The sequence below is a fragment of the Euleptes europaea genome, chromosome 2 (assembly GCF_029931775.1).
Source record: "Euleptes europaea isolate rEulEur1 chromosome 2, rEulEur1.hap1, whole genome shotgun sequence".
NCBI classification, from domain to species: domain Eukaryota; kingdom Metazoa; phylum Chordata; class Lepidosauria; order Squamata; family Sphaerodactylidae; genus Euleptes; species Euleptes europaea.
In genome coordinates this window covers 79,559,228-79,581,804 of record NC_079313.1, presented here as the reverse complement: position 1 = coordinate 79,581,804, position 22,577 = coordinate 79,559,228, and the positions used below count along the sequence as shown (strand labels likewise).

The 22,577-nt window shown below is 42.5% G+C and overlaps 1 protein-coding gene across 12 annotated transcripts in view; it reads left to right on the top strand.

The window, feature by feature from the left end:
• The first annotated feature begins 8,465 nt into the window (after positions 1-8,465).
• The window catches only part of PTPRF (protein tyrosine phosphatase receptor type F), a 345,699-nt gene continuing 331,587 nt past the window's right edge, over positions 8,466-22,577 (top strand). For all 12 annotated transcript variants that reach the window (XM_056867690.1, XM_056867689.1, XM_056867688.1 and 9 more), the window contains exon 1: positions 8,466-8,598. In XM_056867690.1, the coding sequence (XP_056723668.1) occupies positions 8,517-8,598 (82 nt within the window). In that variant the 5' untranslated portion in view covers positions 8,466-8,516. The remainder of the gene's footprint in view (positions 8,599-22,577) is intronic.

Below are 22,577 nucleotides of genomic sequence, written 5' to 3'. Positions count from 1 at the left end.
GTGGACATACAGTGGTGCTCGGTCCACACACTGGTTCTGGTACCACCTGTTTCTATTTGTGGATGGCCCCTGAAAATCTTGTATTGTGAAGAAATGTTTTGGACATTTGTGAGCCTTCTGCACCCCAAAATTAAGTTTTGAGCACCACATATCATACACCTCATATCATACATTCAGAGTACTGTGAACTTCAAGGGGGTACGTGCTGGGTCCTGAGACAAAGGCCGATTCTTCTGCCAGCTGCTCTTAAGTGTGGTGGCTCCAGGACAAATGAGAAGTTATCAGCCCCCTTAGCATATGTGTTAAAGGTCCACTTGCAGGTGACTTAGTAACTGACAGCAGTTACCTAAGTAATTACTATTCTATTCAGGGATCTTGGAATCATTCCTTCTTCCTGGGAAAACTCCACCCAAAACCATTTCACTCATCTGGAAATGTATAGCTAATACGTAACAGTACTTTTTCCGAATAATCTGGGTATTCTGCGTCTCTGTTTCTATCACCTGTCCTTTCTAACTAAATGTTCAAAGGTAATATAAAAGTTCATTGTCCCTGGCAATGTTTAGTTGCCAGTGAAGGTTGTGTTAGAACAGTCGCAATGTCTAGAGCAGTGGTTCCCAACCTTTTTTTGACCAGGGACCACTAGGACTTTTTTGTTCGGTGCAGGGACCCCAAGGTTCAAAATAAAAATTCTGAGAATTTGAAAATAAACTTTAATCATAACTGTTAGTTAAACATTAAACTTAGAATGATATTTGAATATATATTTTTATGATAGAGAACTTTTAATTGAAAATATTAATTTATTATGGGTTTAGAACTTTGTTTCGCGGACCTTAATTTAGTTCTCGCGGACCCCTGGGGTCCACGGACCCCTGGTTGGGAACCAGTGGTCTAGAGTGAAAAGTTCTGTCTCTCAGCTTTCCTATCCTCAAATGTAGTTCCCTCAGTGGTTTAATGTGGTCCAATTCATATTTTGGGGTGCAGGGCTACAGTTCCTTATTCAAAACCTCTTTGAAATACAGGTTTATGGGGGGGAGACCCGAAAAGAAGCCAATGGCACCAGAACCGGTGTTTGGACCGGGCACCGCTGTATGTGTTCTTGGAGGGGACAGTCTCTGGAGTGTGGGGATGTGTCATTTGGGGTGGTCCAAAGATTATTTTGGGGTGCAGGGTCTGTATGGGCATCTGTCCTGGGGGCACCCCACTTGGGAGCCACTGGCACAAGAACCGAACTTTGGACTAGGACCCAGCATGCGCCCTCTCGAAGGGCACGGTCCCCTGAATGTGGGGGTGTATGATATGTGGTGGTCCAATCCATATTTTGGGGTGCAGAGCTCCAGTTCCTTATTCAAAACCTCTTTGCAATACAGGTTTCTGGGGGGGGACCCAAAAAGAAGCCAATGGCAGCAGAACCGGTGTTTGGACCGGGCACCGCTATATGTCTTCTTGGAGGGGACAGTCTCTGGAGTGTGGGGATGTGTCATTTGGGGTGGTCCAAAGATTATTTTGGGGTGCAGGGTCTGTATGGGCATCTGTCCTGGGGGCACCCCACTTGGGAGCCACTGGCACAAGAACCGAACTTTGGACTAGGACCCAGCATGCGCCATCTCGAAGGGCACGGTCCCCTGAATGTGGGGGTGTATGATATGTGGTGGTCCAATCCATATTTTGGGGTGCAGAGCTCCAGTTCCTTATTCAAAACCTCTTTGCAATACAGGTTTCTGGGGGGGGGGACCCAAAAAGAAGCCAATGGCAGCAGAACCGGTGTTTGGACCGGGCACCGCTATATGTCTTCTTGGAGGGGACAGTCTCTGGAGTGTGGGGATGTGTCATTTGGGGTGGTCCAAAGATTATTTTGGGGTGCAGGGTCTGTATGGGCATCTGTCCTGGGGGCACCCCACTTGGGAGCCACTGGCACAAGAACCGAACTTTGGACCAGGACCCAGCATGCGCCATCTCGAAGGGCACGGTCCCCTGAATGTGGGGGTGTATGATATGTGGTGGTCCAATCCATATTTTGAGGTGCAGAGCTCCAGTTCCTTATTCAAAACCTCTTTGCAATACAGGTTTCTGGGGGGGGGGTGGACCCAAAAAGAAGCCAATGGCACCAGAACCGGTGTTTGGACCGGGCACCGCTATATGTCTTCTTGGAGGGGACAGTCTCTGGAGTGTGGGGATGTGTCATTTGGGGTGGTCCAAAGATTATTTTGGGGTGCAGGGTCTGTATGGGCTTCTTTCCTGGGGGCACCCCACTTGGGAGCCACTGGCACAAGAACCGAACTTTGGACCAGGACCCAGCATGCGCCATCTCGAAGGGCACGGTCCCCTGAATGTGGGGGTGTATGATATGTGGTGGTCCAATCCATATTTTGGGGTGCAGAGCTCCAGTTCCTTTTTCAAAACCTCTTTGCAATACAGGTTTCTGGGGGGGGGTGGACCCAAAAAGAAGCCAATGGCACCAGAACCGGTGTTTGGACCGGGCACCGCTGTATGTCTTCTTGGAGGGGACAGTCTCTGGAGTGTGGTGATGTATCATTTGGGGTGGTCCAAAGATTATTTTGGGGTGCAGGGTCTGTATGGGCATGTGTCCTGGGTCACCCCACTTGGGAGCCGCTGGCACAAGAACCGGACTTTGGACCAGTACCCAGCATGCGCCATCTGGAAGGGCACAGTCCCCTGAATGTGGGGGTGTATGATATGTGGTGGTCCAATCCATATCTTGGGGTGCAGAGCTTTTGAAATGTCCTCAAAACCATTCAGGAACTAGGAAATGTGAATAAGGAACTGGGAATAGGGAACGAACTGGGAATAAGGAACCAACTTCAGCCTCCTAATGTTTTGTGAGTGCATCCAAATCAGAAAGAAAAGGTATAGTGCTGAGACAGAAAAAAAGGGAATTTAATCCAATAAAACAGTATTAAGAGGCATCATTCATTGCTTATATGTGAATGAATCATATATCATGCCAAGATCAAGGTGAGAGAGGTGGCTTTGTGACATTTTAACGGATTGTCTCGTTGCAGAGCTCTGCTAGAGGTGTGGTTTTGTATTCCTCAATCAGTAGTCCCTGATGAGAATTGAACTGCTAGGCTTATTCTGCTAAATATGGTATGCATTTCAACTAAGGGAGGGATATGCAGACCTCGGTTTCCTTATCAATCCATTTAAAAGTGGGCTTTGGATTAGAGGGCATTCTTTGCTTCTGTTGGTATTAAGTGTTCCGTGCTGATGATAAGGTAGGGCTCAGGTACCCAAGGGAAGCATACTTTCTAACCCAATAGAACTGTAATTGTTTAACAAGACTTCTCTCAAAGGCTTGTGCCAGTAAAAAGTCTTGCCTGCTGGGCAATAACACCTTTCGAAAGACAGTCTCTGCAGGAACAAATACAGCCTTTGAAGAAGACCTCAGCATCACATATAGTTTTTCTTTCCCCCAAGATCTTCTCCAAATAGCCTCTCGTGCTTTTTGTGAATCTAAAACAAAAACAAAAACACAACAATTGCTGCCTTTGGCCTAAGCTATCAAGCAGAGCAGATTTAGTTGGGGGAGTTGCTTAGGAAGAGTAGAAAGGTGTTTCTAAAGGTGTTATTGCCCACCAGGCAAGTGCAAGGTGGATACGTCTGCTAAGAATTGTGATATATTTAGTATTCATTCCAGCGTTTCTGTTCTCCATTAACATTGCGTCAGGTCTGAGGCTGGCATCAACATTTAGGCCTAGTTCACATGTGCAGGGGGATGACATGGCAGAGACCTGAGCTAATAAAATGGACTGTACAACTTCAAACATCAAGTAGAGGATCAGTTTGGAACAATATCCTATGTTAAAACTCCCTACAAATAGAAAACCAGCACATCAAGCAAAAAGGGCAGGGTGGTGGTATAGAACCTTTTGAATGTGATGTGCTAGTATTCTAATAGTATGGAGGGTTTTTTTTAATGCAAAGGAACATTAAAAACTAAAATCCACTTGCAGTCTGAAGTGGCCAAGTCCGTTGTTCCACTTTGCTACCATCTCATTCTTCTGCATGTATCAACCAAGTCTTTTTAGTGAGTAATGGGATGTGGTGTTAAAACAGAAGGGAGAATCCCCTCTTGGGAACATTTTCCACCTATTGATGGTGAACAGATGAGAATTGGTGGGTGCCTTGTTTTGCATGTGAGGATACCCTCCTGTAGGGGTCTTGACCCATTTGAATAGGAGGGCTGGCTAGCTAATAATGGGCAGCCCTTCAGCGACCTGTCTGTGGTCTTTTACACACCCAACATTGTCTTTTGTTGGTTTGGCTAATAAGGTTTTGAGTGATATTTAAAAATGAATTCCAAGTACATCCAGCCCAAGCTAGGTCAACATACACTGACCACTGATATTTGCCACAAGGGAACACCAACAACTTCACTGTATATAAGTATGGGTTGGATTGCCTCTGCAGGCAATTCTTCAAGATTTCATAGTCTTCACAGGACATTTAGGTGGTGAAGGATCCAAAGAAGAAGCCCTATAATTATTGCAGCAGATGGTGTCACAAGGATTAGGCCCCACTGTTCTTTATCAGTTTTGGGGTACTGTTCTCTTGAACTGAGCGTTCAAGCTCAGAGAAACCAAATGGATGACACTGCATCTGCAGAAGCGAACACACCTGTTAGGACAGACACTAGGCTCACTACCTTTAGAGAGTTTGAGTTCTGGAACCCAGAGGGAAATATGCTAGTAGCGTAGTCAAATGGGTGTGCACTCTCTACTGTATTGATAGCAGCAGCAACTATGGACTGGTTTGAGATGCTGAACCTGTGACCATCTTCTACTTGAATGTGGAGTGAATCTACAAAGCAGATCTATGTGGAAATAAAACTTTCATTACCCTCAAGTAATTCTTTAGTTCATTCCCCCCCTAATTATAACTCCTTTTCTGTCTCCTACCTCTAGTACTGCCAATCAAAATCAAGCTCTTTACAGTGAGGTCCCAAGGACTTGTCTAACAACTAATGCATGTGTATTGTGTTGTCTCAGACTCTTTAATTAAATTGCTGCATTATCCTTTTCTTCTTTGCATGTAGTGTACACACTGACATGTGTGCTACAGGGGGACATCTGAATAGTATTATGACATTGTTCAGCATAGTCATGTGTTTTATAATGGATCGCGTAGTCCACCTTGTGTACCTTCCTTACATGGTCAGATTTTTAATTACCATTAATTATGTGCGGTGCTCCTGAAAGATTTGCTTTCTTTCTTTCATGTATGTAGTTGACATCTTCCTAAGGATCCTTAATGAATGAAGTCTGTCTTTCCTAGTAGCCGATAAGAGTTGGGTTTGTGTCTTTTCCACAGCATTACACTTACTGATAGACTTTGCTTAAGTTTTGGTTCTTCTAGTGATTGATATGCAGCCCTGAAAATGCTGACTTCTTGCCCTAAAAGCTCTAAGGAAGGTTAAGACTCCCCCTCCCCAAAGAGTGAATCTGTGTATAGGTTTAGCTACGCAAAATGGCATTCTTCCACGCAACATTAGACAGGAGTTGCCTTCTTCCTCAGTAGAGTTCCTAAAATAGGTTTCCGAACTCATTTCTCAGTGGAAAATTGATGGTTTTTTGTTTCAGTCAGAAGCAGCCAGATCCACCAGCAATCTAATGTACCTTGTCCTCATTTTGGCTTTCCAATTGATGTTTAATAAGTTTATGTTTTTCCTTTGTGTAAGTCCCTTGCCTCCCTCCCCCCTCCCAGTTCTCTGTTCTACTTCTCAACTAGCTCTTCTTTCTGCTACTTAAAGATGGTGACCCACTTCTTAGGCACTTAAGGAGAGATTTCAGTCTTCCTGTTGGAGATCCTGAAGAGGGATTGCTGCTGTTCTGTGAGGAGGCTTCTCAACACAGCACAACCTCCTTCATACCTTAATTTCTCAACTCTTCCTGCACATCTCTTCTTTTACTTCCATTGTTATTTAAATTATTTGTTGCTGAGTTTGCAGAAGAGTAATTGAATATATTTCCATTTTAGACCGAATCTTCCATTTTAGCAATGAAATACAGGAATTTCAAATGAAGTGGTATAGAAATTGCTTGCTCCTTTTACATACTGATAATAAGCTAACAAGCAGGTTCTAACCAAGAAGTAGTTGCTGGACTCATTGGCCGGTTATTTGAAGACATGGGCTAAGAGCCGAATGGCCAAGAGTCCTTACCTCATTTCCAAAACCAAACTGAAGCTTTATAGGGTTGCTGAAACATTAAACGGAAAATCAATTCCAGGAAAGCCGTTAAAACACTGGCACTGTTCTTCCTACTCCTTTCTTCCCTGTTCATGAATGAAATGTTGCCCAGAGAAGTGAGATTGGATGCAAAGGTTGAAGCAGGAAGATATTTTGCGATACTATGGCTCATACGATTGGCAGCATTTGCTGTTGTTTTTATTTTGATTTATTGGCTATTTCATATAGCCAATATTTCAAATAGCACAAATAACAATCAGTTTGCTGCTTAAAAAGTAAAACAGTAGTTCTCTGCCCTTAACACAAACAAACATGATAACCAAGAAAACAAAAAATAACTAAGCAGGAGAGCCTCCTTAAATATATTTGTGACGGTAGACTGAGAACCAGGGTGGTGAGCGAGTAAAACTAGGACCGATGAGATATGTGCCGAAAATTGTCTCCTAGCCATGAAATTTCCTGGGGAGACTTTAGGTCCATCACTGTCTCACAGCCTAGCCTACCTCACAGGGTGGCTGCGAACATAAAGTGGAAGAAGGGAGAATCATCTGGAAGAAGGGAGAATCATCTTGATCTCCTTGGTAAGAAGGGAAAATAAAAACATGATAGAACAGAGAGATTGCTGGGTACGTACAAGATTATGTGACATTTTTTACTGTACTGTTAACATATGAAGTAAATGACTGGATGACGGTGAACAAGCTGAAACCTAATCCTGACAAGACAGAAGTATTCTGGGTTATTAGAAACGCAGACCAGGGATATCTCTCCTGTCTTGGATGGGGTTACATTCTCCATGAAAAACCAGGTTTGCAGGTTGGCATTGCTGCTTGACACAGCAGTCACCTTAGAAAACCAGGTGGCTGCTCACAGCAACCGTGTAAGTTAGGTTAGGCTGTGAGAGTGTATGACTGGCCTAAAATCACCCAGAGAGCCAGCGTGGTGTAGTAGTTAAGAGTGGGGGACTCTAACCTGGAGAACCATGTTGTTTTCCCCACTCCTCCACATGAAGCCTGCTGAGTGACCTTGGGCCAGTCACAGTTCTCTCAGAACTCTTGTCAGCCCCACTTACCTCACAGGGTGTCTGTTGTGGGAAGGGGAAGGGAAGGAGATTGTAAGACTCCTTAAAGCAGGGTATAAAAAACTTCTCTTCGGTCACCTAGCAAAGCTTCTGTGGGAGAGTGGCCTGACACACTAACCACTATACTGTGTTGGCTAACTATATGCCCCCTCTCTTTCTCTCTCTCACTCATTTTTATGGTTTTGATTGTTCATTGCCTTGGGGACCTTAAGTTGAGTGGAAAGGTAGCAGAAAAATGTTTAAAATGGTAGTTGTGCAGTGGGGAAGCTTCATTTGGCATCTTGTTGGATGCTGTCTTCAATACTGTATTGCATGCATGAGGAAGGCATTTACTTCTGACCTGAGCTACATAAACAGGGAAGTCTTTTCATGTATCCAGTTTCAAAACAAAATTACAATTACTTAAACATATAATCATTTAAAACTTGCAATTTAGGGGGATACAGATACTGTGTGGGGACAACCTTAGCTTATACACAGTAACCATAACTGAGAAAAGGGGAATCCTCCTTTTGATTTCTAGACCCTTACTAATCTCTGAGAGCAGGTAGGGTAAGAAAGTCATTTAAGGTACTGGCTTCTTTTAACCAAGATGGGTGATTTATTAGGCTATTAGCACTGAAACCTTTAATTGATTCATAACACCTGGCTTTTAATTGATTTTCTAAATTTAAATAAATTTGCAAATTACCTAAACTACCTTTTTGGGATATTGAACCAGAGGGAGTAGGGGGAAAGCTTGTGAAACAGGAGCTCATTAAATATAGGACAGTCCATGATCATATGTTCAATAGTTTCAACTTTATCATGTGAGCATCTACATGTTCTATTTGAGTATGGAACTTCTTTATATCTGCCCTTCAAAACCGCCAAAGGAAGGGAATTCATTCTTGCCAAAATAAAAGCTCTTCTGAGTTTTGGTATTCTCAGGCAATAGAAATACTTTGGCACTCGCAATACCCAAAAAAGAAGCTGAGCATATCCTACGAGTCCGAACAAATGTAGTGTTGAAGTCCATTTCCTTTTCTCTCATTTTGATTAGCCTACATGATATATATAGTCTTATGGCACCTGCCTATTGGAGTAGGTTCTTTTTTCAGATATATTTGGATTTGCTTGAGATCTGTTGCATTTAACTTTTTTTCCATTTGGTTTGCAGGATTAAATCTCTGGATGTATTGACTACTTGCCTTGGAGTAAAGGTGACTTGCTCTTCTTTGGAATATGGTGCCTACTTTCAGCATCTCAGTATTTATTGTGTCAGCGGTGATTCTCTGCTGTTTGATGTCACTAACGGCGGCCGATAGTAAGTAGAACTTGAATGGAATGTTTTATGGCTAAGAAAATTTCAGCAGACTTTCTTCAACAAATGTTAATCTCACTGACCTAAAGGATGTGCAGTTGAAACAGTGGGGTGGGAAGCACTATAAGTTGCATGGTATTTGCTTGTTGTCAGCATGTTTGATACCGGCAAGCAAATCACAAAATGATGATAGGATATTGTTTTCATTGTGTGTGTTTTTCCATTGTTTTCCTATTACTAAATTTCAAGTCTTCTTGGATAAGAGGGAGGGCAGTGCTTCATTTCTTATCATGTCTGAGATCCTTGATTTGGTCTAATTTTTTACATTTTGGTTTGTTTGTTTTTTGCACCCTGTAATATTGGCTGGAATGTTAAATACATCTGCCATGTTTTACCTAGGATTTTATATAAATCCATTATGTTTCTTATTTATTAGCTTAATTTTCCTAATAATTTTAGTCCCTATTTACATGGAAAGTGCTCTTTCTTCTTTCTGCATCTGTCTTTGTAGATGTATGTTTATGTACAGGCCTTGACAAATTTTTTTTGGACCTGGAAGCCTGCCTCAAAATTTAGGATGATCCATATCAAATACAACTTTTTTCCTCTTTCATATTATGCAAGTTTAATGTTGCCTCAGAGTTATGAATGGGGTTGACGATTGGCCTGGATAAAAAATATTCTGTCCCTTTAATGGAGAATTAATGGGATGTTATTTATCAGGTGATATTACAAAAAGCTTCAACAGTCTTTTCCCATACATTAAGCCTCTATTCAAGGGACAGGACTTTTTTCTCCACACCAGTTGGCAACCCTAAATGGAGCCAGTAAGACTCCACTCTAAGAGATAAGACCATCATTAGTTGTGAAGAGCAGGGCCCTTACTACAGTTGACCTAAGGTTCTGGAATCCCTTAAAGAGTAAAAAGCAGGGTTGCTTCTTCATCAGCGCCTTTCAGGTGGGGTGCAAAATGTTTTTATGCATGTGAGGATGTTTTCCTGAGAAGGCACAATCCAGGAAAAACCTTTGAAAACTTTCTCAACAAACTGTGGACCTAAACTAATGGGATCCTGTGGGATAACCCTGTTAAGTTAGCGCCAACAAAAGCAAGAACCGTCTGGCAACTAAAAGATATGTATTGCAGCATAACATTTTGCAGACCCAAGCCTCTTTAGTTTAACCTAATATTGTAGGGAAGCCCAACTGTTATCACTTTACTGTTGTGTAACTAGGACAGAATTAAGGGAAGAAAAATACCCAGGGATTATCGTCTTTTCAACTCAAGCATGGAGTCCTTCTGGGTGGTGGTGGTGAATATATTTAAAACAGGAGCCCCATTTCAGTTATTCAGTAAATCTGGATCATAACCATGTGTGTATAATTAGTACACCAAGCCTGAATATAGAACTACTCACAATATGCTCTGTGATTTGTGCTCTGAATAATTCCAACACGCCTGAAAGTTGGCTTGAAAACAAAGACTTGCTGTTTCTTCCCCAGATCAGGTTTCTCTGTCCCGCTTCCCACCCTTGGGGGAGGAGTCCCTTACCTTTGCCCCACCACCATATCTCAGCCCTTTGCCTGCCTTCATAGAATCAAAGAGTTGGAAGGGGCCATATAGGCCATCTATTTCAACCCCCTGCTTAATGCAGGATCAGCCTAAAGCATCCCTCACAAGTGCTTGTCTAGCCTCTGCTTAAAGACTGCCAGTGAGGAGGAGCTCACCACCTCCCTAGGTAGCTGATTCCACTGTTGAACAACTCCTACTGTAAACCATTTTTTCCTAATATCCAGCTGGTACCTTTCTGCCCTCATCTGTCCCAGCTGCAGGAGAGAGTAGAAGTTGTTCGTATTTGGGGTGATGGTGGTGCTGCTGCTGCTAAGCAAGCTAGGAGAGTCAATAGAAATTAACTCCATTTTCAACAGAGCTTGTATCCTAGCAACAAATTAGCGTAATTCTAGAAGTTTTGCAGGGCGTTCCTTGTAAGGGCTGGCTCTCCCTTTCCCTCCTACTTCTTTTAAACTCTATAACAGAGTTTAAAGAGCAGATCCACCAGAACCCTAGGTGTAAGGAGCAAACTTCAGGTTGCAATGTGACCTGGCACCCAGAATTGTGAAGGCTTTTATGTATATATACATATGCAAGGTATTTATCTACTCACATACATCAGAGCCTGATCAGGTTTGATAGAAGGAGAAGAAATGAACAGATGTCCTTTTTGGTGGTATGAGCAGGTAGTATTCTAGATGTAGTGCTGTGATGATTTCCATAAGACATTTTCCTGTTTTGTTTCATTTTCTACTGCTTTTCTAGTTAATCCGTAACATCTGTTTTTTCCTTTGAAAGAGTGCTTTACGTTGCGCTAATGTGTTCAGAGAAGTGGTCATAAGATAATTCAGAATCCAAAATTATGTAAGTAAAACTGCACTGGTGGGTTGAATTTCTTGTCAAGGCAGCACCTATCAATTAGGACTACCTCTGCCTGAGCCATAGTATTTTCTTGCTGTGTTTATAAAATAGGGCTGAGTTGAAATGACGGGATGTTGTTTGCGAAAACTCGCCCTATCCAACAAAATCTGCCCCCTTTTCACAAAGGAAAAGGCAGTGGACAGAGCAGCAGTGTTTGCCCAATCAGAGTGAGGCTGGCAAGTAGTTGGAGTAGCAGTAGATGGGGCGTGGCAGGCAGGTTGGCATTAGCTCTGTTCAGTGCTTAGAGCTGTACATTTATCCTATTTTTCTCCCAAGGCACTCAGGGTGACATATATAATTATCCCTTCTTCCATTTTCTCCTTAGAAGAACATTGTGCAATATGCTAGGTTGAGAGTGACTGGTCCAAAGCTATCCAGTGAACTTAATGGCTGAGAGATTTCTCTCTAGTCTCAATCCAACGAATACATGAATACATGAAGCTGCCTTATACTGAATCAGACCCTTAGTCCATCAAAGTCAGTATTGTCTACTCAGACCGGCAGCGGCTCTCCAGGGTCTCAGGCAGGGGTCTTTCATATCACCTACTTGCCTAGTCCCTTTAACTGGAGATGCCGGGGATTGAACCTGGGACCTTCTGCATGCCAAGCAGATGCTCTACCACTGACCCACGGCCCCTCCCCAAATACTACATTAGGGATGGTATTAACTGTCCAGGATTACCTGATTCCCAGGAGATGGAAGACTTCCAGTCAGTGGTCACGTGCTGCCAACAGTAGTGAAACCTACTGCAAGACACATACTAAAATCACAGAGCAAGAGTAGTACATTTATGGGAGGGGAGCTCATTTTTGACCCTCAGGGCAACAACTGTAAAGACCTGCCACTGATCTTACTTTCCTATTTGAAGGCTTTTGGAGCACAATCTTTCCACATATTCTTAAGGATTATTGGGGAAAAGCACTGTTGAGATCCAGTCATCTCAGGCCACAAAGGCCCTTTAGAATCAGAACTGGGTTCAGAAACTGACTGGCAGCCAGTGCACTTGCCGCACAATCAGTTGAATACACTTTTGCTTTCTGTTCCTGTTAGCTGAGCTGTGGTGTTCTGTACCAGCTGCAGCTTTGGGACAAGGAAAGCTCCTCTTGGTATGCATAATAGTCAGGTATCAATATTACAAAAGCTGGACTCCCTATTCCAGGAACATCAGGATTATCTTCTAACGTTATCTTCTTCTGGATTTGCTTGAGCTTGGGCCATATCCACCTATGATCTCCAGAGTGGCACCAGCAAGTGCCATGGTGCCCGCCAGTGTGTCCTCCGTCTTCAAAGTATCTCTCCTGCAAAGCAAATAGCCAATCCTCACTTTCCTCAACTACATTGAAGATGCTTCAGAAGAGCTCAGGAGACAGCATCTTTGTATATGTAGGGAATATCCACTCAGAAACAGCATCATAGGAGTACACTTGGCTTGGAATCTCCCGGTATTTTGTGATTGTTCCCTGCCCCCATGGCAGCCATTTTGTGGTTGGCTGCACCAGTTTTTGTTCTTGTGCACAGTTGTCAAATTATTGTTTCCTGGTTGGAGGGGCAGATTTTTGCAGCGCTGCAGACTGGGTGGACCCGTTCACCTTCCAGACCACACAGGCTAACTTAGAGGCTGCTTGCATGTGGTGGTCGATTTGGCCTTGAAGTGCAACTCTGAATTCCAATTTTTCCCTTATCCATCCTCAGTGGTGCTCTTGATAACAAGGCGATACTGTTCAGAGCAAATTGGTCTGAATCACTGCATTAGGGGACAGAATGGAAGTGCATCAGCTGCAATTGGCAGCACTGCTGAATGTTGGCAATTTCATTTTTCCTTGCTGTCTGTGTGACAGGCAGGAATCAGCGCAATCAAATGTCCAGCTAAGTGCTGATGCTACGTAGAGATGGAAATTGTGTGTTTTACAGAAAAGACAAATCCACAGAAAAACCATACAGTTGTAGCTGTCTGTTTTTGGCAGAGGCAACGTGTTGGTGAATAACAATACAAAACAGTTACTCTGAAAGTGGGATCTAGAGAGGGACTCCTGTTCCTTTTATTTATTTATTTTTCAAATTTTGAGACAGCCTTTGCATCGTTGATGAGAAAACACCATCTGTATATACATAACCGTCACTCTCGCGCACACACACACATTTGACATAGAAGCTGTCCATTACATCAAGAGGTTCGTTCTAAGTTTATCTCCCCCGGCTTAGTCGGCATTCCAGTCATTCAGGTCAGGAGCATACTAAAATGTTGCTTATAGACGAAAATCCACAGGTTACAGAAGGAACAGCTAGGTTTGTGCAGTGGCCTGTAGAATCCGTCAGACGCTGCTGAGAACATTGGTGTGTCAATAATTTTAATGGGTAGTTTATATAGTTTGCAAAGAGTCCAAACAACTTTTTTACAATTTGTATTAACCTGTGGGTAGAGCGTGACATTAAGGGTTTTAATGGTAAATTGTGAAGAGCTGTGCTGGTCTAGGACTGTTTTTAATAAAGTTTGATTGATTGACACAGAAGCCCTCCTTCTGCTTCTCTGAAGTTACCAAAAAGTACTATTGAGGTATGAAGCCCAATTAATATCTGCTGAGTGTTTTGGGTTTCTGTGCTACAAAGTGATAGTGTGGAATTGAGCTGTAATTGACCTGGGTCCCTGAGTTTTGTGAGAGAATTGTGTGTGGACATGGAGCCTAATTGATAAAGCAGCAGGGTGGTACATGGATCAGCTGTTCTGCATGTGTATTTGAGGGCAGACTTCTGGGAAACGGGCCCTTGTGGGTCTCCCACTCTCAAAATCTGTTTTGTCATTGCCGCAGATTTTAGTGCTGCTGCTCAAGCTTTCTTGATGATTAGGCAGCTGTGCATATGGTGAAACATCACAGGGTGAGATAAAACAGATTGTTGGAGTGCCATTTAGTGGTGTTGGCAGAGGGGATAAATTCTGTAGACTCTCTGGGGCTAAATTTACAAGGTTCTGACACGCCGGTAGTTGTGAAAATCATCATCATGTGACACTAGTATTCCAGATTACAGAGGAGCTACTGCAAAAAGCACTCGGATAAGCCAAACCTATTTCTGCTTAGATGACATAAACATTGCTAGTGAAAACGGTGGGCAAGTCTTGTGTTGGCTCATGCCTAAGACTGCAGAATACAGTGGGGAAAAATATTAAATTTCCTCTGATCTGTCCATTTCTGTCAAGGTGACCCTAATTCCATTACAGCATTTTGGAACCTATTCAGGACGATTGTTCTGCACTTTGTCTCTCAGCTTCTTCGTGTTTGTCTTTTATGCACCCTCTCTGCTTCCCCTTCTGTCAGCTCTTGACTGTGCAGGAGAGAATGGCTTTGCAGATTTCATTTAATGTTCATTTCAATTGTCAAGGAAAAGATACGCTTTCGAGGCTTCTGGAATATATTTCTTACAAAAAACCCAAAACACTGCAAATCTTTTTCTGGAAACCAGGAAATTAAAATCAATTCTTTCAGCTGAGGCTATCAGGATTGTTGTCCATTTCTCTCTCCTTCTCACTCATCCTCTTATTAGGCTTTGTATTTGAAGTTTTGGCCCTGGCTTCCATTAGCAGGGGGCAGGTCTGGGTGACCCACCAGAGCTGTTTTTTTCCATGCCCAGTGAGTTTCAGATTATCTCAGACAGACTTTCAGTTCTTTAAAGAAAAAAGCCACATCACAAATGACCTTGCCTGATGGAGGAACAAAAGAGGAGCTTATGTTAATGGAGGTATGAACTAACATAGGATGTGCTCAGTTACCTGCACTTGACTTCTTGGCATTTGGGAAGAAGAACAGTTGGTTTTTATACCCTGCTTTTCTCTACATGTAGGGAGTCTCAAAGCGGCTTACAATCGCCTCCCCTTCCTCTCCCCACAACAGACACGCATCCATTTTTTCATTCCTGTCTCTCTAGTTCTTGTGCTTTTCCAGCGTTCAGCTCATGAGATCACTGCATCCAAGAACTCCCAGAAGTAATCAGTGCTGGGCAACTGTTTTAAGATGGAACCCTCTTAGCAGTGTTTCTGAATTGCAAGTAGTAAAGTGTGGCTATCAACAATGATCTATGGTCCAATGTCTTAATCTTCTTCCATGTAAAGATCTGAAGCAATTACTGTAAATTGTAAAGAAACCTCGGTGCAAATACAGAAGGTGGATTGGAGTCTTTGCAATCCAATTTGTGAAGCGGTATCTATGAGTAGGCTGCCTTAGCAGATTCCATCCTTTACATTGCCATGTAATATTTATATATTATAGCATTGCTTCTAAGAATAGTGTCTCTTCCAAACTTTTCTGTGCTGTACCAGGTACATAGCCACTGTGGTGTAGAAACATTTTGACTGTGGGAACATCTGTATAGCCTCCTCCCACACTATGAGCTCATGGCATTAACCTGGACATCAGGGAAGTGAAAAAAGCAAGCACATAGAAACAGCAGGCCTCTTTCTCTCTATAACAAAAGGATCTATCTTGCTTTTAGAATCACAGTTTCTTGTGAGAGCATAATTGCTCATATTTGTCTTTATCACACACGAGGTTTGAGAGATCTTGTGTCGAAATTGCTGCCATTTGTAGACTACTGAGGAGGGCAGATGTGCATCTATTTATATGTTTACTTTATAGTCCTCCTTTCTTGCTGAGACTCAAGGTGGATTACAACATGTAAAACTGATTGAGTAGGTTCAAGGCAGACAAAAGGAAGTGCTTCTTTACTCAACAAGTGATTAAAATGGGAATTCAGTGCCAGAGGTTGTAGTGATGGCCACAAAACAGATGGCTTTAAAAGGAGATTAGACATATTTGTGGAGGAGATGGGTCCATCAGTAGCTACTAGGCATGGTGACTGAAGGAAACCTCCATGTTCAGAGCCAGAAAACTTCTGAATGCCGGTACTAGAAAGCAACATGTGGGGAAGGCCTTGATCTCTAGGCCCTATTGTAGACTCTCCACAGGAGTACCACCAATGTAGTTGCTTTCTTAGTTTCTCCTTCTTGTAATGAACAATGAATTCCTGTAAACAATGTACTCTGAATATCTCTTCAACATAATTGGAGGCTGTCCCTTTAGAGAAATATTTTGTCTGCATACATTTTGGTGGTAGCATGCTGGTACATAATAAGGTATTTGTCTTCGGAATCCTTTTCCCTTTCCTTTTTTATGGCAACTCCAGCTTTCTTCTTTATTGGTACTGAGTTCATTGGTTATCAAACTGTGAGGCAGCCCTCCCTCCATGGGGACACAAAGTATTTGGAAGGCGGGTATCAATTTCCATAGACAGGGAGAATCCTGCAGGAATCAGAGCCAGCAGCGCTCTCCTCCTCTAAAAAGATTTAGCATTGTGGCCACCCAAATTCTCGGTTGACTATGGAAGTTGCAGAGAGGTTGGGAACATATGGGAACTTCTGGCCACAGCAACCTCTCCTCCGTCCTGCCACCAGCTAGTTGACTTTGACGGAAACTGAGATTCCACATTCTACTTATCTTTTACTGCCAGGATTGGTTAGGTGCAGCAGTCCAGAGATCCTTACATTAAGCTGCATACAAGTGGCTGTGTACGAGGATTTGGCACATTTGCCTACTGAAGAGAGATAGAGGAAGTTTAGAAGGAGCCTGCGTTCAAGCTGTTTGAAGAGAAACTGCTTTAATAGCATGGCACACAGATTTGTTGAGAGAAAACTTGGCCTCTCTGGGACAGATGTCACAGTATTAAAATCCTTTCATGTCAACAGCCTTACCGGGCAAGACTAATGGCTCATCTTAAATGGCTACCCTGTTCCCTTACAGGAAAACATACTAATGATGTTTTGAGTTCTGTTGCATGTTTTCAGCTGTCGAAGTTTTAATTAGACCCTGAGCACGAAGATTCATGAACCTTGATTGATAGCAGTTTACTCATTCCTTCTATTGTTACTATGTATATGTAGGGGCATAGCCCTTCACAGAGTAACATAAGCAAAATATGGGTCCATAACAAGCTAAATTCAGGCAACAGGGCGGGGAAGAAGAGAGCGAGTCACTCACTAACAAAGGGTGAAAGCGAGCAAATGCAGTTGTATTGTGTTTAATGCTTTATAAACTTTTTTTTTTGGTTGCTAATTTCTACTGTTTTGGTGATGGCAACATGGACAGTAGTTACTGCTGTCTGTCGCTTTCCTCAGACTATGTACAGCTTTTACAAAACAGGTATAAATATGATGAGCCTAGAAATTATTTAAATTATCTTCTCTTATGGTATAAAGTCTTGTAGTGCTGCATTACACCAAAGACTGCCCTGATTTAGGAAGTCATACTATCTGGTGTGTGATGGAGTAGAGAAAGGGAAGGAATACCTGCCATTTCTAGGAGCATGCAGAGTACTTTTTCTTGCACCCCTGGGCTAAAATTCTCTCCTTTCCTAAAACTTTCTTCTGTCACCAGATGATTTGTCTTAAGTGTCCAGCACACCCATAGGCACAGTTTTATATTCAAAAACATATTTATTAAAAAAGAGAATGAGAAATTTGCTTATCATTTTAAAAGCAGCAGAAAGCGAGACACTCATTAAATGCAAAAAGTAACGCCTGAAAGAGTTCAAGACTTTAGTTCACCACTGACGGGCAATATTTTTATTATTATTTATTTAGAACTTTTATATTCTGCCTCTCCAGAGACCTGCTCAAGGCAGTATAAATCCAGCCGAGGTTCAAACATTTACTCGAGTTGCAGTATTAGTCCCTTTTTCCCCCTCAAGATGACTTTTAAGGTGTTTCGGTCATGTTATCTCCTCCAAGCAAAGAAGAAGGAAGACATGCTGGCTGCATTCAAATTACAATAACAACATCAGTCTCACACCTTCCAGTCCCCTCTCCTCCTTCTGATTAGCTAGTGAGCCAAATTTATTGGGTGGAAATCTTAGATTTTGAGTGCGCTGGTGAGACTGCCTTTTTTAGCCAATAAGAATTGTTAAGATAGCTAAACCCAAGTTGTAATGCAAGGGAGGATAATGCTGAACCAAACATGTGAATTGCTAGTATTGGAGACAAGTTGTTGTTTACCATTTATACCCACCAAGGACAGGAAGGAGAGAGGTTGCATCAGTTTAACAAACCACTGAATCCTAGGGAGATTGAGATTTGCTGCTGACAGCATCAGGATATGAAAGGAAATTCTACATTTTCCATATTTTATTTGTGTACTTCATTTGTGTTATGATTGCAGTTCCTGAAACCATGGCAAAACGGTTTATTTTCCCAAGTGGGGGAAGTCAGGAGAAACAGGAACTTGGTTCATCCTGAAAACCCACCATTTGGCATACCTGCCAAAGAGGACCTGATGGATGAGGATTATAAAACTTACAGCTACCTGCTGAGGCGGTCCATTGGCATGGCACAGGGGAGCCATATGAGCAAGATATCTGACTTGGGATTGGGAGAGAGAAGTTTTTTACCTCAGCAGGCAGAAGGGTTAAAAGGTGAACCCTTCCTTTGTTTGTGGGCAAAGTGGAGTGGAGTGGGGTGAGAGGAGAAGGGAGCTCTGTGCAAACACGTGGAACCCTTCCCTGAAATGCTTGCTCTATCTGAAGGTAACTAGCAGGATGCAACTAAGTTGTGTGTGTGTGTAAAGTGCTGTCAAGTCGCAGCCGACTTATGGCGACCCCTTTTGGGGTTTTCATGGCAGGAGACTAACAGAGGTGGTAACTAAGTTAGATATATGCTTTCCCCTTTTCTTTCCTTAGATCTGTATCTGTTACTATGATGGCTATTTTCCATATACCGGTATGTGCTCTAGTTTAATATTTTGTAATGAAGCTACTTTCATATTTAAGAAAGCAGACTGTGCCTGGAATCTCACCCGTGTGCTGAGGCTGCTCTTACATGCTAAGGATGCACTCACAGGGGGAACTAAGGTAATTGGAAGCTCTGTTCTTTGTAACTGCTCAGCCTTACCAGGGTTTCCCAAGACACTGGTTACTGAGAGGCTGGGGTTTATATCTTGGGGTGTTGGCACAAAGAGGAAAGACACTTTTACATGCAGACAAACATGCAACACGTATGTGTGAACACAGACCAAGAGTGGGAATGTGGGAATATGTACCTCACCTTTCTCCCCAATGGGAACCCATAGGGGCTTACATCGTTCTCATCTCCTCCACTTTATCCTCACAACAATTCCGTGAAGTAGGTTAGGCTGAGTTAGTATGACTGGCCCTAGGTCACCTAGCAAACTTCTATGGCAGAGTGGGGGTTCAATCCTGAGTGTCCCCCGATCCTCGTCCAGCACTCTAAGTACTACACCACAATTATTCCATATGAGTAACTAGGCTTTCTAAAGGGTGGTGGTGGATTTGTATCCGTTTGACCAACACAAGGTGAAAGCTGATGAAGACTATGGGTACTTGCACTCCAGGTGTTACTCCCAGGTATTCAGTTTATTCTCCAGAGTTGCTTCCACATGGTGAAGGTTCTCCAGTTTGTGTTCATAGCTGCTGCAAATACAGAGGCGTTCACATTGGCAATGGAGCTTCCACACAGGAGTTTTCTGCGTACTTTTGTCAGCTGCCATTTCCCTTGCATTTTTCCATGTCACACCACTGGAGGGGACTGTTAGAGGGCCTTTTCAAAATCAGTAATTGCTATAGCAGGAAATTGTACTACAACTCTCCCCCCCTAAAACTAGCCCTCTGGTGGCATAGTGGGGAAAATGGTGCCACAAAGGGCTGGCTGAAAGAAAATGGCGTTGATGTGTGCAGGACCTTGTAAAATGGTGTAGTAACACACTTGGACTGCCCTCATCCCAAAAAACAGTAAGGACGAGGAAAGGATGATTGGAGCATGATTACAGCATGGCATCAAGTGGATGCTCCAGACATGTGATCTAGTTTGTAAATGGTGTGGAAGCAACTCAGCATTGTATTCGTTGGAATCTCAAGACATCTAGACTAATTTATTAGGCAATTGCAAGAATGAATTAATGTCTTGTATAGTAACAAATCACTTGCAATTTATTGCTATTTACATTGTGAAAATACTGTCTGTCTTTCTGGATAGCTTGTGTCATGTGTTAATTGTTGATGTGTCTGTGCATCGTGTTTACATATGATCTATAATTTCCTGTTTGAAAATCCTGCATGTTGCAGTTAATATCTGCTCAGAACATTCTTGGACTTATCAATATGGGCAGGGGGCACTCTTTTTAAATTTGCTGTTTCAGACCAGAAACAAACAAACAAACAAACAATCTTTTGAACCTTCAGTTTTTGTACAGAATCTGACAAATCATGATCTCCAGAATCCGATCTTCCAGATATTGTTACCTGGATAAAAAGCTGTAATTTTCATGCCTCTCTTTCTCTTTCCAATCAAAGAAACAATAATTTTGTAATACAATTGATAATAGAAATCAGATGTTACCAGTTATTCAGTCAGATTGCATGCTTGGCTGGCTCTGACTCTTCTCGCACAAGAGCCAGAAGCCCTTTGACAAAGAACAGAGGGAGCTAGCTGCAGGAGGGAAGGCAGGGAGCTAGAAGATATAACCATGAGCTGGAGGTGTGTAACTGACTCCTACATAATTTGCTCAGTGCCTTAGCCGCACCTCCGGGTAGGAGACTTTGTGATGATTTGAGCTGCTTTTCAGAAAAGTACTCCTGCAGTTCAGCTTTTAGTAGCAGCTAAGTCATGTATGGAGAGCCAGTGTGGTATAGTGGTTAAAGTGTCAGACGAGAATCTGGGAAACCCAGGTTCAAATTTCCACTCTGTCATGGAAACTTGCCAGGGGACCTGGGCCAGTCATACACTTTCACCCTTGACCCTGGCAAGTATTTGAATGGGAGACCTCCAAGGAATTCCAGGGTCGTGATGCGGAGACAGGCAATGGCAAGCCACCTCTGAACATCTCTTGCCTTGAAAACCCTACGGGGTCGCCATAAGTCAACTGTGACATGACGGCAAAAAAAATCATGTATGATTGTTTCTTATGGTGGTTTGTTTCAGGATTTTGGATCTCTTTTGAAAACATTTTACTTCAATGCTTCTTTTCTATATTTATGAATGGGGACTCCAGTTACCAGATGTGACATTATTTTAGCGAGAAGGAACTTAGTGTGTCTGTATTTCTATAAAGTATTTTATATAAAAGCACTTTGTATAAATAGATACAATACAACCCCATGTAGGAAATTGCTATTGAAAATTAAAATTATGGGTATTAACACAGGAACTGCAAGAAGGTATTCAGACATACAAACCACGAAGCAAAAACAACAATCTTGTGGCACCTGAAAAGAATAACGGTGTTGTTATGGCATAAATGTTCATGAGCTAGAGCCCACTTTATCAGATGCATAGAGTATTATATTCAGTTGACATGTGTACATACATGCACACGACACACACAAAACAGAAGGATGGGGAGAGGGAGTTTGGTAAGGTAAGACCAGCAGGCTGAGCATCCCAAGAGGCAGAATCATTACATTGCAGAGCACAGATGGAAACGAGAGCCAGTCAAGACTGAACAAGCAGAGAAGTGTGAAGTAGTAGTTTAAAAAGTAAGCATGTGGCACCTGTACCTGTGTGTAGAGGCAATGCTCTGTAGAATTTGGCCACATGGTGAGCCCAGGGTTACCATGCTTTTGTACCTGTTCGAAATCAGAGGAAGTGAGGAGTGGGGCCATAGGCTCCTGGTGGTTAAAAGTTATCTGAATGCACGGTATAATGATTAAGAAATCTGATTTTAAACTCTGCTAAAGAAAAACACAGTGTTGTTCTAAGGAAGCAAAATTTTAAGCTGGCAAGAGGTATATAGTGGGATTCCTCAGAGTTAAGAGGCATGCAGTCTGACCATATCCTTTGTTGTAGGATGTATCAATTATTGCTGTTTTCTTATTTCCTTTGACCAGGTGGCTCTGATTTACTGTAAGGGGCCGATGCTTCTTCCTGGAGTAGCTACTGATTGCATAATAAACATGAATGAGTTACAATAGTAGAACATTCATTTTGCTGAAGCTGAGCTCAATTTACGGCTCTTTGCAGATGGAAAAATAAATGTCTCCTTTTGAACTCCCTTGGGAAAGTTCAGTCCAAGGCTTTTCAGCAAATTTGGTATAAGTGTAATCTGTGTTAAGAGCAAATATTGAGATTTTACACAAATAACCTTCCATGTTAGATAATAAAATTGTTTTTCATAGTTTGAATTCCTCCTGCAAATGGCATAAAAGCAGGGGGCAAGTTAAACTCTACTACTAATATATAATAATGGCTTGAATGAATACCTTTGTTTCCCCTTGCCCTCCTCATTGTTCATTGTGCAGGTGATCCTCCACTGTGGGGAGTGTTCCTTTTGTGGTAGGTGCTCCTCAGCTCCTTGAAAGGCATTAGTCTTGCATGTGTGGAAATGCGCCTAGTGGTCGAGGAACATACAGTCCGTAGCAGGAGACTGCATCCACAATGGACAAAGAGTAGCGCAAGTGAAACAAAGATACATGATCCATGCTGATAATAGTAGTTCTAATCACTTTATTGCTGAAAAATGA